This window comes from Beta vulgaris, chromosome 6, assembly GCF_026745355.1.
Source record: "Beta vulgaris subsp. vulgaris cultivar EL10 chromosome 6, EL10.2, whole genome shotgun sequence".
Classification (NCBI taxonomy): Eukaryota; Viridiplantae; Streptophyta; class Magnoliopsida; order Caryophyllales; family Amaranthaceae; genus Beta; species Beta vulgaris.
This window is the reverse complement of record NC_079207.1, coordinates 59132858-59152433: the sequence shown is the minus strand read 5'-3', so window position 1 is coordinate 59152433 and position 19576 is coordinate 59132858. Positions and strand designations below refer to the sequence as shown.

At 30.3% G+C, this 19576-nt stretch overlaps 1 protein-coding gene across 3 annotated transcripts; it reads right to left on the bottom strand.

The window, feature by feature from the left end:
* Positions 1–1195: 1195 nt before the first annotated feature.
* LOC104897137 (hypothetical protein) lies at positions 1196–7023 on the bottom strand. Of its 3 annotated transcripts, none has more exons than XM_010683964.4 (14): positions 6565–7023; positions 5311–5630; positions 5108–5209; positions 4407–4517; positions 3840–3923; positions 3637–3752; positions 3450–3551; positions 3249–3362; positions 3074–3130; positions 2908–2974; positions 2632–2685; positions 2454–2528; positions 2320–2355; positions 1196–1591 (listed from the first exon to the last, which is right to left on the bottom strand). In XM_010683964.4, the coding sequence occupies exons 2-14, from the start codon at positions 5494–5496 to the stop codon at positions 1496–1498; spliced, it is 1200 nt and encodes a 399-aa protein (XP_010682266.1). In that variant the 5' UTR covers positions 5497–5630; positions 6565–7023; the 3' UTR covers positions 1196–1495. The 3 variants fall into 3 exon arrangements, with proteins under 3 accessions (XP_010682266.1, XP_010682268.1, XP_048502567.1); XM_010683966.4 differs by having other exon boundaries at positions 5311–5422; positions 6565–7020; XM_048646610.2 differs by lacking the exon at positions 6565–7023 and adding an exon at positions 6330–6462.
* Positions 7024–19576: the final 12553 nt, after the last annotated feature.

Genomic DNA, 19576 nt, shown 5'->3' with positions numbered 1-19576 from the left:
ATATATATAATATATATATATATATTATATATATATATATATATATATATATATAGACTCATATTATAATAACTAAGTAAAACATTTAAAAGGAACTGTAAGATCATTACCTAATCATAATCCAATGCCTATTTTTCTCACTTCTCTCAAGTGTTTGATTTAAGATTTCAAATTTAAATCGGTAAATGACGTAGAGCACCATGCAAACGGCTAGGCCAACAACTTGTTAGAGTCTAAATATGGCTAAATTGGACTCAAATTCAGACTTTTTCTAGCCAACTTATACCCCTAATTTGAATAAGAAATCTTGGTGGAGAAGCGAGGTAAACCAAATAGAGAGAATCATGTTCCCTTGATGGTATATAAGTTAAGAGAAGTTAAGAGAATAAGAAAATTTAATTTTCCTTACCCTCTCTATAAACCAAATCTTTTCAATTTTGGAAGATTTGGAAGGAAAATTACAAGGTGATCTTCCCTCTTCATGATTGATTATATTCTTACACATTAACTTAAATTCCAAAAATTATATTGTGTCATATTCTTTGTAAGTATATATATATGTATGTATATACTCATATTATAGTAACTAAGTAAAACATTTAAAAGGAACTGTAAGATCATTTCCTAATCATAATTCAATGCCTATTTTTCTCACTTCTCTCAAGTGTTTGATTTAAGATTTCAAATTTAAATGAGTTTTTTGCGGGGATAAACCAGGGTAATAGGGTATTTTGTGGGCCAACCTAAATTTAAGTTTTGTTAAAGGGTACCAAAAACACGATTTCCGACGAGAAAGTCAAATTCTCGGCCTTTGACTTGGTAGGAAACCGCGAGTGAGCCACAAAGTGACACTGATGAAGTTGGAGGAAAATGAATGTAATAGAAACAATTGAATATAACACACTATACAAAGAGTAATTAAGCAAGTCAAAAGCCAAAAATTTGACTTCCTCACCAAAAATAGAGGTTTTGGTACCTTTTAACAAAACTTAAATTTAAGTTGGTACATCCCCACAAAATGCCCTATCACCCTGGTATATCCCCGCAAAAAACTCCTAAATTATTAGTGCAGAAACATAGTTTGGTCAATAGGATTTACAGCAAGCCTTTGAGCCATATATCATGTAAGTTAGTAACTGTGCAGGTGTAAGTTTTTGCAAGTATATCATGCAGAAACATAGCTTGGTCAATAGGATTTACAGCAAGCCTTTGAGCCATATATCATGTAAGTTAGTAACTGTGCAAGTATAATTACATCGCTCCCCCTTGAAGATAATTGCTGTTTATTATGTATACATCTGGCAGAGAACATTATTAAACCCTCAAAATAGCAGAGCTCTAGGGACAAAAAGCTCCAATGGTAAAGCTATAAATGTTGCTTGTTATAGCCAATCTACAAGTTGGTACTATAACTTATGTATTCTATCGTCTGGCCTCAAAAATTTTCCATTTCTAACTTCGACACAAAGAATTGAACTTGACAGTGCAGCCTGACCTAAGAAGAGCCTCCCATTTGTTTCTGTTGTGCCTTCTCAGCATCTTTAAGCCGACTCTCAAACATCTTCCATTCATTTTCACATCTTTTCCGCACCTGCAAACGACAATAGAGACTTTATTAATCAGAGAACACCAATATGTCGATACCGTATATGGTTGTCTAACTTGTATTTGGTCAGAAGGCATATATATTGAACTGATATTTATGTTATATATATATATATATATATATATATTGAACTGATGTTTATGTTATATATATATATGTCAAATTGTCAATAGACTTGCAACAGTTTTCAAATATCATTTAGACATTTACCTTTGTTTGGTTTCTTACTAGAAAAGTTAAAGAAGATTGAAGAAGGGAGATGGAGGGAAGGCGAAACAATAATGGAAGACAAGAAATGAGGAGCAGAATATGGCTTATTTTACCTCAAGGGAAGAATACGAGGCGAGGACATTAGAGGAATATATTGCATTCATTCTTTAGGAAAACAAATATAGACATTCCACCTGGTAACACTATTTACTACTTGCCAAAAAATAATATTCCACCACTTTAGAAACCGTAAAAAGAAAATGGGAAAGCCATTATTCTTGGAAAATGATTTACGCCCAACGCAAGATAGGATAGATAAGAGAAACAGTTTCTACCTCTTAGGAAAACTATCTTGAACCCAATTGTTTTAACCCCTTCATAAACCAAACAGGAAATGTAGAAAACTCGTTTTCTTGGAAAGGACAGCTCTTCCAACCAAAAACGGCTTAAATGAAAACATCGGGTTTGATACATGAATCAAGATGAACAAAGAGTTCACTTACCCCTTTCCAAGGAGAAAGCCCATCTGCTGGTTCACCCTAATATAAACGAAGTTTCAGTGTAAATTATTTCTGTTAAAGAGGAAAAGAAAGAAACAAGAAAAAACGAGGACATAAATACCTATGATAAAATTTACCTGGCTACCAAGTGAAGGAACACGTTTATGATGAATCCATTGAGCATCTACGACTCCTATTTTCTCATAAGCAGGCTGTTGTTGAGTAACAAACAAAGCAATTTTTTCAAAATGTATTGGATACTAGGTATTTTCTGAAGATAATGCATAAACGTGTTCTAAGATTTGGCCAACAAACCTCCACACACTTTCGGAGAGCAAAGTCAATACCCCAACCATGGACCAAGTCGTTCTGCAATATCATTGGGCAAGTAGTTAAGAAAAATGTTTTCCAGACTTAACATCACAAAAATTTCCTTTTGTTTGGTGGCTCATAATGATCATAATAGAGATCTATTTTGGTCCCAGGTCTTTAGTCCCCTCCCACCCCCAAAAGAAAAAGATCGAAAAAATAACATAACATGTTAACTGAGCTAGTTGCCTTGCTATCCACAGCTATGAAGGTATAGTATACCTGAATCATGTGCCATACACAACGCCATGCATCTCGAGAGAACACTGGAGCCATAATCTCTACAAATCTGTTCATATATTAGAATAGCTTGAAATGAATTCCAGAGCAAAGTAGAATTTGGAACAAATAGAAGTTGCTCCTAAAGAATACTAATGTGTTCACATACGCGGCACATGGAGGTAGATGTGGGTCTTTGCACCAGCCTGGTTTCTCCTCTGTCTCTCTGTAGAGTGCACCCAAGAAAAAAAAGGAAAGAAACACCCAGAAGTCAAATTTTATTAAATTTTTTAAGTAACATCCACTATTGTTACCAAATAACATAAGTGAACATTTGACGTTACTTGTGAACTTCGCTGTTGTCTCTTTTCCTAGTCATTTGCCATGTAATTGTAGTTTTAGGATCTACACCAGGCTGCGATATCTCCAAACCATGTTTCTTTACCAGCTCGATGTATCTGGAAATTAAACAAAGTAAGAATAATGGAATTTCTGAATTAACACACTTTAGGCATGACGTAGTATATGGTAAAAAAAGAGGTTACTTTTCAGAATCAAAATGCTCCACTCCCAAGTCTTCATCCCATATAAAGATGTAATCATACGCTGCCACAATGTCAGGATGCAAAAATCGTTTTGCATACCACCTTCACCATACAATGAATAGATGAGTATGATGAATAATCTGCATCAGCTGCCTAAATAAAAGGGTACTGAGTACTGACTACTGACCATTTCGTCTGTTTTCGAGCACTAACATGGATTGCCCGCTTTGACCACTCAAACTGATCCCACTCACTCGTCTTCCCATCATAATGAAAGAGCAGAATAGTGAAGTTGTCTGAGAACTGGCACAATAATGAAAAGACAGATTAGTACTATAATATGCTATTAAGTGTTAACGTTAGCATAGACTAGAAGTACTAGAAGGAAACCTTTTTAACTGCTGCATCAATATTTTCCTTCATATCTAAACCGACTGTGAAGGTCACAAGATACTTGGGTGTTTTTGTCAGATCCTGCACAAACCACATGTAGTCGGGTTAAACCATCTTGCCAGCGTATTATGAAACTTTCAATTCAACTATCAAGGAGGAAAATATCCATCTTTGTATGAGATGTGCAATTTTTCAGGAAGTAAAGAAAAGTTGAAAAGATACACTTCTTCAGAAAGATTTTCCCTTCATACCATCTCTCATACCCCTTTGACCTAAACATTTGACGTCAAAAAAACATAATTTGTCATATGAGCATCAACAGATGTGAGTATGGCTTCGTTCTCTTGAATTCCCCTTATATGAACTAGTTGGCCCTTATTCGTACTTAATCTGGGGTAGCACATATGTGAACTGATTGGCCCTTATCTGCACTTATATCTTACCTGAACTTATTTTTGATCACTCATTTTTTAAGGTGAAGAGAACAAATACTGGACACTAGCCTGAAGGTAATGATAGTGTGAGATGCAAATTGCTTTGAGATGTTATAGCATGTCCACATACCTCACTAGGAAGACCCCATAGTCTACGGAGATAGAGATCCGACTGAGCTGCGACAATCCCTGGTGGAAGTCTCTCTGCACCTTTAGGATTTGATTGGACAAAAAGTGGCATCTGAGAACCAATAAAAACACCAGTTAATAATCTCTTCTTCAGTTTCCAGTACAAAACAAAATATAGCTCAAGCAATGACAACATTAAAGATCAGTTCCATACACCAGAACGGAAATACCTAAAAAGCCATGTATATGATGCGTGTCTGATATTTCTATGAATAAGAGATCTATATTTTCTTTCAATGAAAAATTTGTGATCATAGATTAATATGTTAAAATAAAAAAGGAATGTACTGAGCAAGGAAGTTTTAGCTGTTTGCCTCTGGTAAAAGAATTTCAGAGGTACGAGGTACATATCTGAATTACACAGAAAGACTGCAGTAAAACAGGAATGAAGGTGGCTTCGATTGACTGTGATCTAAGAGGAAAATATTACACAGAAATAGTGCATAGTCTGATGTTCAAGTACAATGAACATTACAAATTGGAGAAACAATATACTTAGAACAATGAAAGGAGAGAACAATATCATCCACAATGTAAGAGTTAAAAGAAAATGAGGTAATCTTCTTTTTATCTTTTTGAAATTTTAAATATTTGCACGAATACCATTTTGAAATTCCCAATCATTAAGAATAAAAACTTTACCTTTGTTGTGTCATTCAACACTTGATTTTGTCTGACACCATCACCTAATTGTTGATCAGTAGCAGGCAGAAATGCCACAGGAATGTAGTTAACTGGATTCAGCTGTGATATTCAGATACTTTGCAATCAGTATAATGAAAACAAACCCAAAAATTTCATAATAAATTTTGCAAAATCAGATAGCTATTAGCAGAACAGCATACCTTAGAAACCGAAAGGAGCGAAATATAAACACCAACTATGAAACCAAGAATAATACCAATGGCAGTTGTCAGAATAAGCCGCAAAGAATCACTCGGTTTCCTGCTTACCATACTGCATCCAATAAGGTTTAAATGTGAACAAAATGAATCTTTCTCAGTTTTGTGTTTTCTACCAAGGCTTCCCATCTTTGTAAATCTATCTACAATAGAATATTAATCCAAGCACAGAAAAACAAGCCCTCTATTCACAGCTCAATGACGATTCTTCCGTGATTTTTTATAATTAAAGTAGAAATCACTGGGACTCAAAGATTGTGTACCTACACACACAAAAAGAACATTGGTGAGATTGATTATATCAACAGCATCAGATTTGCAACAACCCTCGAAACAAAAAAGAAACTCAAAAGAAAAAGCAAACATTCAAAATTGAAGTATGCGCAAAAAGCTCAAAGCAATAGTTCAATATGTATATAAAATTATAAATTACAGGAAGTACTATATACTAATATAGCAATAAATCAATGCATTATACCTTTCTAAAACAAAATAAATCATATATTAATATTATACTCAATGATCAATTTCAATGGAGCGTCCAATATATGTAGCCAAATTTAAACCAATGCAACAAGAAAGGACTAAGAAAAATTGCCTAAGGAAGCACAAAACGCGCAATATATGAAGCAAATCACTACTATTATAGTAAGACAGTCTTATACGAGATTTCATAACAAGATTATGAGCATGAAGCAACCGACCTCTTAATTAACTTAAGTTGAAGAAAACCAAACCTATGGAAACTTTAAGTCTTTAACAACCAGCCATGTGATGTGCTAGTTAATTTAGCGTCAATTTTTACTAAACAAGCAACTCCAATAACAAGCAACCAGGAATTTAAGTTAACAAGCACCCCTTTTGACTTAAAAATAAGATTACAATCAATGTAGAAACAATTGATGACTCAAAAATTGAAATAATAAAAAATAGAGATCAGTTAAACGTATTAAAACAGTTACCCAACAAATTCGCCTTCATCAAACTCTACTGAATTCAGTAATTAATGCAGAATAATCAAAGTTTCTTATACGAGACAACCTAGAAAAAGAGGTTCTAGAGAACAGAGAAAATATGAAAATTTGCGTAATAGAATAGAGTTCTAAACTGCAACAACAAGTACAACTAAATATTAGCAAAATTAGAGACTTTTCTATTGAAAAGGAAATTAAAAGATATTTATCATGAAAAACGCACCTTAGTTTGAATTGCAAACTGATAAAAATTTCCCAGAATAATGCGGGAAGAAAAAGGGGAGATAATTATATGGGTAGTGATAAAATCACGAGAAAAAAACACCCACTTAATGAAATTTTTGAACTTTTAGCAGGAAAAACAAGATTTAGCACCCTTCTCATCAGAAATCACCTGATGAGAAAGGGCTTTTTTTTATTTTCTGTGTTTCTTTTTTTATTGGTTTTTGGGGGTCTCACAATGTCAATGTTTATTGAGGTACAAATTCTTGTTTATTTCCTCGTGTTTTCTAATTGATGTAATGAAGCATTAATTTCGTGGGATTCTCTCTGTTTTTAGAGAAGAGGAGGAGAGAGAAAGTGGGGTGTGAATTTGGTGCTCTTTAATTGCGGGAAGATTTTGTTATTATTTATTTTATGGGTTTTGGCGTTTCTTTCTCGTGCTTCGTCAATTCTTTTGGAATTCATAGTACGAGACACGGCGCGCAAATATATGGACTTATTGAGTATGACTTGTACTTGTTTGGCCAACCCATGGGCCATGGCAGGGAAGTTTGAATTGGTCATGCTAAGTTGTTTGGCAAACAGCCAAACACCCATTTAAGATCTGAAATCAAACTTCCTAGTTCCGAATCATGGTTCTAGCTTTTATTTGTTGGGAAAATTTTTTTTATTTTTTTTATCCATAGCACCTCAATCTTAACCACTAGATCAAGACATCCTTGGTTATTTGTTGGGAAAGATAAGTGTGTGCTAGTTCGAAACATTGCATATGTCCGATTTTGCACAACTTAGAAGTCGGGAAAGGTTAGGAGAATTTCCATTTTCAAAGTTTGTCATGTGAGGTTTGATTTCAGAAATTCAAATTTCTGAGATGTAAATCTTACTACTATATAATAATTTTGCTTGATCATATATCTCTATTATATAAGACAAGGGAGGAGGTGTAGTGTCCTCTTTTGAAGTGACTAAAATACCCTTAATGATCTAATGGAATGAAAAAAATTACAAAAGCAAATCATTTAAAAATTCTCATTCCAACTTGCCATTTAAAACAAGTTTAAAATGGTATATGCATCGAATACTTCAATTAAAAATTAAATGGACAAAATATTTATACCTTATAAAAAAAGATAGGCATACATAACGTGCACATGAAAAGTCTAAACATTCACTACCTTTGATACTCTTTAATTCAGTTAAACCAACTCATTATTTTTGTTCTTTCTTTTCAATATCCATTCACAAAAAATTAATGTTAACAATCACTCACAACCTTTTTATTGTTTTACATTAGCGAATCTATACTATTATCTAAAGCAGAAGACAAAAGCTGACGTGTCAAGCTCACATTAATCGAGCAATTCTAGAGCTCCTCACAATAAACTCTCAATGAGAGTGTCCACGTGGCAATGCAGAATATTTTGGCCGAAAATTATATGAAAAATGCAAAAAAATCGTGATTTGTGTTTGACTGATTTTTTAAATTAGGTAATTAATATCATGATATCTTATGAGATTTCCGGAAATCAAGCACATTCCATTTATAAATTAATGTGATTGATGTTAATTATGGGTACAATTATGTAATTCAAAATTCAAATTAATATTGGTGTTGTCCTAAAATTCTAATTGCCATATTGGGTAATTACGAAAATTTTACTAACCAACTAAATACGGGAAGTAATTTAAATTATCAATCAATCTTAATTATTGCCTTTCTTAATGGTAATTGTCAATCAATCAGTTAATTTAAATTGATACTATCCGAAATTATGTTACCAATCAATCAATCAATAGTTATTCTGATTGTCAATCAACCATAATTTTAGATACTAATTACCTAAAATATGTAAATATGCAAAATAAACGTATCATTTTTTTGTATAAATAGTGTCGTTTTCTCTTCAAACATCCCAACTCATTTTCGGATTTTCAATTTGCATATTGATGTCAACTTCTTCCCCTATCTCTACATTAATATTATGTTCTCCTACAAACATAATAAAAACAGAAAATCCATCCAAGAAAGGCCCGCTAAAGTTGAATATTCGAATTTTTTAGATGTTGAATCTATGATTTTAACTCTTTTTCGTGGAGGGCATCTTTATTTCTACAACGTCTCCAATATGTTTACAAATCATTTTAACAAACGCAATGAAGTTTGGGCTTATGTTGAAGACGTTAAGACAACAATACATGGTTATCGTCCATATTTTGATTTTTCAAACATGATGTTATATGATCTACAATGCATTCCATCAAAAGCTTACAAGATTGATGATGAGTATTTTGAAGATTTTGATTTTGAAGATTTTGATTTTGAGTTCGCCATTGTCTTCAAGTTCCTCAAAAGAGTATGCGTGTACAAGCTTTACTAATAATATACATATAGGTTGTTGATTTTTCATCTGAAATTAGTTGTTTGTACGTTAAACTTATGAGATCATATTAATCATGTTATAACATATTCAATGAAATTCATCCTAAGTCAAATTGACAATAAATAAGTGATGTAGTCTACAACTTACTACTATATTTTATTGTTAAGATATTTGAGGTTTTGCTTCAATTAATGAAAAGGCAACGTTCTCATAATCTCATCCATCTAAAATGAAAATTCTAAATTTGCCTTAGCATAATAAACAATGTCGTTTTCCCTATGCAAATTTCTGAAGATTCTTTTGCTTTTATGCAAAGACATTATTTTAGAATGGTCCGTCTTATATGCAGATTATATTAGTAACAAATGTCAAATTTTTGGCACTAAATTTAGAGGCTGGAAAGTGATATTCACCATAGTATGCAATTAAATTAACAAGTAGGATATATTATAACAGAAAATTGACTAGCATACAGCCAGACTCATGTACATGACTAGGCTCTAGGCTCATTTACAGTAGCAAAGGCATCTACATTACCTCCACCATCAGAGTCACGAGAAATGTTTAGCTTAGCAACATATATATCACGTATCAGCATAATAGAGTTGGTAGTATAAACATCTCTATTAGTATACTATAAGATTAGGGAGGAGTCGAGGAGGTAAGGTATCTGCTTTGAAACGACTAGAATATATTTTAATAATTTAAAATAATATTTTGTTTTTATAAAGAATAAAAATCAATATCATTATCTAAAGCAAAATCCTAAATCCTACGTGTCAAGTTCACAATCACCGAGCAATTCTAGAGCATCCACGTAGGATTGCCTATGTGGCATCCATTTTTAAAATTTTCGGTAATTTTAAAATCTTAATTAGGGGTGATTTGAGGTAATTATTGATGATTGGCGTGAATTGTGGAATAAAAAAGGCAAGGTTGGATTTTAAAATCTCCAATTATGTTTAAATTTTGGCCGAAAATTTTGGAGATTCACTCCATATGGAAACAAGCAATTACAATCTTCAATCATTTGCAAGTTGATCACCTAAATCAAAATCATTCCCAATTTGAATGACGTGATTTTAGGGATCGATTCAATCAAGCTTTAATATGAAAATTCGTAATTTAATGATATTTTATTTTAAAAAAATTTAAAAAATTGTGTTTAGGAAGACAACCTTTATTTTGCACAATAAATACCCTAATCATATTTGCATTTGCACTACAACATCAAAATTCATAAATCCCAAACACGTTCTCATACATCATTTGAGGAAAAATATTATGTCAAGCATCATTCACGGTTTGCAATAACATCCAATTTTCTGTAGAAGGTGAATTCGTTGCAACATTAAATGGGAATATCAATTCGTTATTCATGGCTTGCGTGAATGAAATAGTGTATCATATCTCACATGGTTGTTTAACATTTTTTCATGGGATTGCATTAGAGTTTTTTGTAACAATGTTTAACATTATTTGTTATCTTATTTTTGTCGTGATTGTAACACAGTTTGTCATTAGTTTCCTCTATGTCATTCTTTATATATATATGTAATATATATTATGGTCATAGTTTTTTTTGTTTGAAAGATATTATGGTCATAGTTAATTTGTATGAAATAGTGTAAACCGCATACTAGAAAGCTAAGGAATTTACAGTTTTTTATTATTATTACATGTCTATAATTATTATAAAAAGGAAGAGGTGATTCGAATTTCGATTGATTTCTTTTTTTGATAAATTTTTTTTTATTTATTCTCGAAGGAAGCTACTGTTAAGAAGTAGAACTGTTTTTCAGTTCATACAACAACTCCACAAGAGTTTATGAGGTACAGATAGATAGCAAACATGACATGAAATGAATAGAGTTACAACCAGGCCAAAAAAATCATTTTCCCTTCTAAGCCCACGCTTTGCTAAAGCATCTTCTACTGTGTTTGAGCTTCGTCCTTTATGTATCACTTGAGCACAGAGTTGCGAATGAAGAATTTCGATTGATTTCTTTCCCAATCTTATTCCAATAGTTAACTACTTACGAAATTTGTGCTAATTTATTTCTTCCAACTACCTTTTTCTAAATAATCTCAGGCTTTAATTATTTTGAAATGAGATCAAAGTTTGTTGGACATCTCCAAAATAATTGAAACGGTCGATTTTCATGTAAATCATAAACACAATGAATCAATAAAGGCAAGAAGAACTACAATTTAATTATATATTTTTGAAAGATGCACCATAAAATATGGAGTACATAATAATTCAATATTGAAATCTTTTACAATCATACAATCATGGGAAATTTTATTTATTGCCACCTATATCAAGAATGATTCTTCTTATTTACGTGAAGGTCAATGCATGTGCATTAGTTGTAAACTTTCCTATGTTGTAATTTGGGCAACTAATGTACATATGTATAAAGTAAGTCACTGTTAATTACGGAATCATCTATATCTATACTATTATCTAAAGTAAAATCCTAAATCCTACATGGCAAGCTCACAATCACCGAGCAATTCTAGAGTTCACAAACTAAAATTCTCAAATTCGGTGTCCATATGGCAATTCATAATATTGTGGCCGAAATTTATTTGAAAAATGTAAAAAAAAATCGTGATTTATGTTGATTGATTTTTTAAGTTATGCAATTAATATCATGATATCATATGAGATTTTCGAAAATCAAGCATATCCCTATTATATATTAATGTGATTGATGTTAATTATGGTTACAATTACGTAATTAAAATCTCACATTGATATACTATTTGGCGGAAATTTATAATTCTCATATTGGTTACGTTTCAAAATTTTAAATTCCAAAAAAAAATGGCAATGAATTTAAATTATCAATCAATCTTAATTATTGCCAATGTTAATGACAATTTCCAATCAATCACTTAATTTAAATTGATAGTATTCGAAGTTTTTAATATTCACCTAAATCATGTGCAAGTTGATCACCTAAATCATTCTTATTTTTATTAGGTTTATATGGCATATTGTTATTAAAGATTAACCATTAATTTGTTCGTTAGATGACTACACATCAACATTTATAATCCTCTATACATATATCCATCACATTTCTAAGTATAAGTTGTAGAACTATGATCATTTTAGTATTCATCAAAAAGCATACGATTCTGAAATAAACCAAACTAATATCTTAACGTCATACTAGGAAAAAAGGAAGCTTATATTGACAAAATAACGTGAAAGGTTTTCAAATTACCTTAATAGCTAGCAATGAAGGAACAATTTACCACATATATGCCAGTTTTCCTACATATATTCTATATGTTTCGTATAATTATAGAGATTGGCAGAAACTGTAGATAAAGTAGGAGAGACATAAGGAGATCATTTGGGTAAATTTTTTGTATTACATATGAACTCAAAATAATTATTTTCAAGTCATGGTAGAATAATATCAAAACAATCGAGTATAATTTAATCGGTACATTCTATTCGATATTCTATGATATTTATTATTTTTTCATAAAAAAAGTACATCTAAACCATTAGAAACAAAAGATTAAATTGAAAATAATTTAGCTAATTAGGCTATGTTCTCATCGACTTATTAAAATATATTTTATTAAGTTAAGTTTAGCAAAAATAAGTTAAGTTCAGAAACAATAATAAGTTCAACAAAAAGAAGTTAAGTTTAGTAAAAAATTAATTAGCAAAAAAAGTCAAATTGAGCAAAAATAAATTCAATAAAAGATAATTTCAACAAAAACAAGTTCATTTCAACAAAAATAAGTTAAATTCAGTAAAAATAAGTTAAGTTAAACAAAATAAAACTGAAAAAACATAGTCTTAAAATGAAGATATTATACCATATCAAAAAAGACATATACTTCTTCGTTCTGAAATAAGTGAAATACTAATCTCTTTCATATGAGAGTTTTTTTATAGGGGTAATTCACTTATTTCGGAACGGAGAAAGTATATGATTAATATAATAGATGATTCAAAATTCAAAAAAATGGTATTAGGATACATGACATGAAATATCTATATCATAATATTATGGACCAAAATGTCAATCTATAAAGGGGACTTTTTGAGATATTTTACCAAAGTAGTATATTATAAAATTATAATTTCATATTTTATATTTTTAAAAATGATTTTGCATCATGCATATGTCTAAAAACTATTTGATTCATATTTAATTATTACATACTACTTTGTTGCGAGTACAAGTATTTATGAGAGTAGAAAAAAATAGATAGTTGGAATAATAATAGATATTTGGAAGTCATAGGTAAGAAGATATATGAAAAAAAGAGGTAGTATTGGTAATTTTTGGTGATTCATGATTACTTAAGAAACATATCAAGTAAAAAGAGACTAACATTATTGAAATATGTAACAAATAAATGTCTCAAGGATTGCAAAAGCTAAGTGTTAGTTCAACAACAATTAATTGTCACAAATATCTTTTATTTTAGATAACATGTGCGACGTTCAGTCAATGATGTGTACGCAAACATAAGATGGGTTAAATGATACTGTATCACAAAAGAGAGGGGTTGAGCATGACTACGGAATTCAGGAGTGGTAATGGCTGCATTAACGAGTGCCAGTAATAATGCAAATTGTCATTTTATTTGAACCTCTTAATGAAGTAATTAATGAGTTAAACGAATATTTTTTCATTAGATAAGTTGAACTAGAGAGAATCTAATAAATTGTTCGACAAACTAAAATAAAAAACAGCCAAAGTGGTACATAATACGATATAGTACCATTCTATTTTTTTTATTCCTTATTAAAAGCAAAAAAAAATTAATAAATTCAGTCAAATTCATATAAGTTCACATAAAATCTAATGAAAATTAATAAGTCTGGGTAAGTTCGAAAAAGTCAGTTCAGAAAAAGACTCATAAAATAAGGTCTAATCAATTCGGACAATTTTGTTCAAATAAATTCGATTAAGATTGAGTGCATGTAATAGTGCAAATTGTCATTTTATCTGAACCTCAGTCCTCAACTCTTAATGAAGCAATGGGTTAAGCCAGTATTTTTTCATTAGATAGGTTGAACTATAGTGTTAGAGAATCTAATAAATGGTTCAACGTATTAACCATAAACTTTTCTCTTCTTGCGGCATTATGTGTAAAACAAAATGAGGTATTGTCAAAATAAATATCTCAACGTCCTACTAGGAAAAAATGAAGCTTATATTGAAAAATAACGTGAAAGGTTTTCAAATTCTTTGATTGCTAGCAAGGAAGGAACAATTTACCACATATATGTCAGTTTTCTTACAGATATTCTATGTGTTTGTATAGTTATAGAGATTGGCAGAAACTGTAGATAAAGTAAGAGAGACACAAGGAGATCCTTTGAGTAAATTATTTGTATTACATATGAACTCAAAATAATTATTTTAAAGTCATGATAGAATAATGTAAAAACAACTGAGTATAATTTAATCGGTACATTCTATACGATATTCTATGATATTTATCATTTTTTCATAAATAAAGTATAATATATTTTAAAATTGGCCTTTATCCATATGAGGCATTAGGAAAGCATATAATTCCTACTTATGTGATTATAAACTAAATCTAACAAAAATAATAATCTTGATTATATTATTGTACACGCGATCTTGCCTTTTTAGTACCAAGGATTTTATATTATCCAAAATTATGTTATAATCTATATGATGATTGGGACGTAACATATTAGTTAATAATAAATTTTACTATAATGTTCGAAAATCAAAATGTAACTTAATGGGAGAATTCAACTCTAGAAGGATGTATATATGAAGTTCAATCTATATGATATAATGAGCAAAGCCAGGGAAAGATGTATCATCATATAGATTGAACTTCGTTTATTGAGCAAAGCCAAGTTCCAAATTATGCAAAAAAAAAATAAATCATAACTTGCTTATGCAGCTTCTGTCAATCAAGGAAATAATTTGCATACATGATATAATTGACATATTGCTTATTGACTAAAAAGGAAACAATCAGTGAGATAATATAATTTATGTATGTGTTTTAGGGAGTTGAGTTTACATATCAACTTTATTTTTAAAATATAACTTATATTTTCTGAATAATTCATTTACAGGAATTAAAACTTATAAGGATCTATCATATGTTGATACGTGATCACGAGCCATTTTGCAAAAAAAAAAAAAGAATATTTTTCATGCACTTGATTTCTTTGCCACATATATGCCATGTCAGCTAAACAATATTATTAGGGAACTCTTTGAATCTCAACAAGAGAAAAGATAGGCAACAATTAAGCTAAATAAAGTTAGGAGCTAATTAGTGATCAGTTAAATAAATATATATTAAGAAAATAATATGTGAGAGTATTACTTATTATTCGAAATAAGTCATAAGTCAAAATCGTATAACATATTTAATGGCGGATCCAGGATTTTACAACTGGTGCGTCACCACCGTCCACCACAAAATGTCAATCAATAATTAATGCATGACTTCAAAACTTCATAAAAGTTTCACTCTAGAAGTAATGCTCCATCCAATTTTTCGAGATTTAAACCATATTCATAAAAAAATTGTTTTCATTTAAAAAACCACAAGTCGAACTAATACAAGATACTCAAAATACGAGTTTTCAAATATAAAATACAGATTAGCTAATTTAAGCCAATGGGTACATTGGTACCACAACTTGAAGTTCTTCACCACACCATATAAACTTTTCTAATTATTTATCAATTCAAACTCAGTAGAATACATTACCTCCTTGCAAATTAACAAAAATCCATCAACAAATTACAAAATCAACTAAAAAAATGTATGCAAAGTGAATGGAAAAAAGATAAATGCATATTATTGCAAACAATGGTGTCCAATGGGTGGCCTAATGTAATGGTGGTGCAAGACAGCAAGATATGGAGGTGAAAGGGATTGTAGGTATGAGTACGAGATATGGTCAAATTGTGTGATCTAATCTATTCTTTAAATGAAGTAGTAGGCCATAAACGAAAAAATTCAATCAATTTTTTTATAAGATTAATAATGGGTCACGTGATCCACAATGATATTAACTACATCAACTACTAAACACACGGGTCATAAGCCATTTTAAAAGTAAATAAATACATGATTATAAAACTTTAAATCACAAGATACTATTTCTACAACTATTTAGGAAAAACAACATAAAATCTTAAATTTATGGAACAAAATTTCCCGTATAATTTGCACAGGTCTAATAGCAAATTAAAATTTACATTTATGTATATACTTATTTTTTATTTCTAACTAACTTTTGTATCATCTATTTGATAGATGAACGAGTTAAATATTTATATAAAATCTTAAATTTATAAAAATAAAAAATCCCCATGCAGTTGCACGAGTATAAATTTAAAATCATGACTAAGTGGGCAGCTACCAGTGGGTGGCCAAATATGATGCATCGATGGTGCAAGAAGGTAGAATAAGACTTCCATAAGTGGTTGCTGAAACCGGCGTATGGCTGAGTGTTATTGATGGTGCGAATTGTGATTTTATCTTAGACTGTATGGGAAGCAATAGACAGAGCAAATACTAATTCTATCAACTTTTTAAAAAAAATATAGGTGGGTCATGTGATCCACCATGACATTAACTACATCAGCCTAAGGACACGGGTTATAAGTCATTTTCTAAAATAATCTCAATACATGATTATGAAATCTTAAATCACAAGTTATTATTCACCACCATGACTTTAGGACAAACTTCTTAAAATTTTCAATTTATAAGACAAAACATTTCCTGTGCAGTATGCACGATGCACGGGAAGTTACTATTATTTTCGGAAGCAATGTCGGAGAAAAAATATTTATCCCAAGAATGACACTAATCCCGTCTGACTTCACTAAATTTTCTATCGGATTTCAGAGTGGACTATTTCTTTTAATTAATGATTTTTTTACTATGACCAAAAATAAAAGTCAAGAACAAACTCTGACTCATGTAGACATGTATCTTTCGATACCTGTTTTCAGCCATGGACAATTTTATGTTGTCGTTTCCGGAGTTACAAGCAAAAAAGGTCTCAAGATCTTTTTGTTGGATGAAGAACATTGTTTGCGTGCAAATACTCTAAATGTAGTTTGCAAGGAAGTGTTCGCATACATATAAATTGATTTGGAAATTTCATTTGTAATTTTTGTTAATCACCATTCATACTTTATGTTTTATGATTTTGTGTGATATGAGAAGTTAAGTCAATGTTATTATGTGACTTTCTTTAAATATGTAATAAAACAAGAAATACTCCCGTGCGTTATGCACGGGTCATAATACTAGTTAATATATCTAAATTCATCTAACTGTTGAATTTTTCACATTTAAGTTTAATCATAAATAAAGTACGAATGAAATATCTAATAGAATAACAACTTTTGAAATTAACGCACGCATCGCGTGCATATAAAGGCTAGTAAAGACATACATAAATTGAGTGCTTTTATATATATCATATTCACCCGATTTCTTAAAATTCAAGTATCTTAACTATATTTTATAAAAATTTTATTACGTGCTCCTTCTATTTTTATTAATTGAGACAAATTGCTATTTAGGGATGCCATTTTTTATTTGAAATATTTGACCATTTATCCTTATATAGGAGATTGACCCACCCGCTCTATTGTATTTTTACTTTTTTTTTGCAAGTACTTTTACTTTCATTATCTCTATCTTTTTACTTTTTCTCATTTTTATTCTCCTTTTTGCACTTTTTCTTTGGAACATGTGCGAAATAAAATAATATACATATGAGAATACATAAATATTTGTAAGATACCATACTAGTGGGCAGTATGAACAAACTAATGGGAGATGTTAACTTCGTAGTTGCAGGGAAGAGAGACATATTGAGATATAAATGAAGTCATTCTCAAAATAAAATATATATAAAATTATTTGGGAAAGATAGAAAATTAAAGTATAAAAAACTAATGTAGGATGAATGGATAAAGTTATAAGAATTAAAATATTAATGTTATGGTTCTCTTAATTTGAAACTTCTTGTAAAGCTTGTGAGCTGATATTTGGACTATGAGGATTTAAATTATATATGCCATCCTATCTTTAGTCTTTTCGTTGAGTCATGCTCAAAATACTACTTCTATTCAACAAAAAAAAAAATGTATGTACCAAGGATGTCTTGGCCTAGTGATTAAGATTGAGGTGCTGTGAATGATAGATCACATGTTCGATTCTCTCTCCCCTTCTTTGTACTTTGTACCGCCTTCATGGCTCATATAGATCAAAAAAAAAATGTATGTAGTTGATGTGTACGCATTATGTAACAATAATAATTATCAATTGGAATTTCATTTAGATTGCGTCTAAACTAGTAAATCATAAATATAATTAGATCAACTAATTTATTAATTAATCTTTATTTATCAAATAAATGATGATAAATGTGTTTTATGGGTCATATTTTGATTCAAAAAATAAATAAACTTCTATTAAAGCCAGCCATATCTCTAGGTAAATGATATTTCATAATATGCTACTCCCTCCGTTTTATTTTAATCTATACACTGACACTTTTTACGCATGCCAACTTTGAGGACATAAATCTTTAGTTTTGTATTTGTAAAAATCATAAAAATTACATATTAATAAAACACATGTTATGATGAATCTAACAAGATCCCACATTACTATATTTTCATCGGCGTATAAATCACAAATGATGGTCAAAGTGAAATTTGTGAATAGTGTAAAATATCAAAGTGTAACAATTAAAATGAAACGGAGGGATTATTTATATATATAAAATATTAAATACCTTAATTCAAACGAACTTTATATGTCAGTATTTTTATTATAAGGTTAAACATATTTTATTTGTGCATATGAACCCCTCAATTTATAATTTTATATCTTTGATTATGTATTGTATCAAAATAATTTTAAAAAACTAATTTCCAAAAAGTAATTGATCTGATTCCAACTTATTTGGTGATTGATTACTTATGCAATTAGAATTACCATATACTAAGCATATCCGATTCATCTTACTTGATTTATGGGTAATTGAATACCTTTTTTTGGAAATAATCACGATTCACGAAATTAATAAAAGGTTAGAGACATGATTTATGTATTTGAAGGAAGATTGTAGCCGGTTTTTCAATTGATGTTAGACACGTGGCGAATTTCCGGCTATACTTATATGGCGTTCTCTTAGCTTTGCTTCACAAACCTTGAAATGAATTGTGAGGCCTTAGTTAATATGAGCATGCCACGTAGGCCAATTTTGTTGATAGGAACAATCTATTCATTTTTTAGTAGATTCGCATGGAAGAAGGAAGGATTGCATGAGTATTTATAAGAAGAAAATGTAAGTGTAGTATTTTGTATTTTTTTGGAATTAATGACAAATTTGCAATATCTAAATGTGAGAATAATAATATTTTCATGTACGAAGAATATCAGACTAATTTGACTTGATTTAAGGGTGATTAAATACCTTTTTGGAAAAAATCATGATTTACGAAATATAGGGAAAGATATAAACATGATTTACGGATTTGAAGGAAGATTATAAGCACTAAGATGATAATCTAGTTAATTTTTTCTAAAAAATAACATTTTGTTATCGTC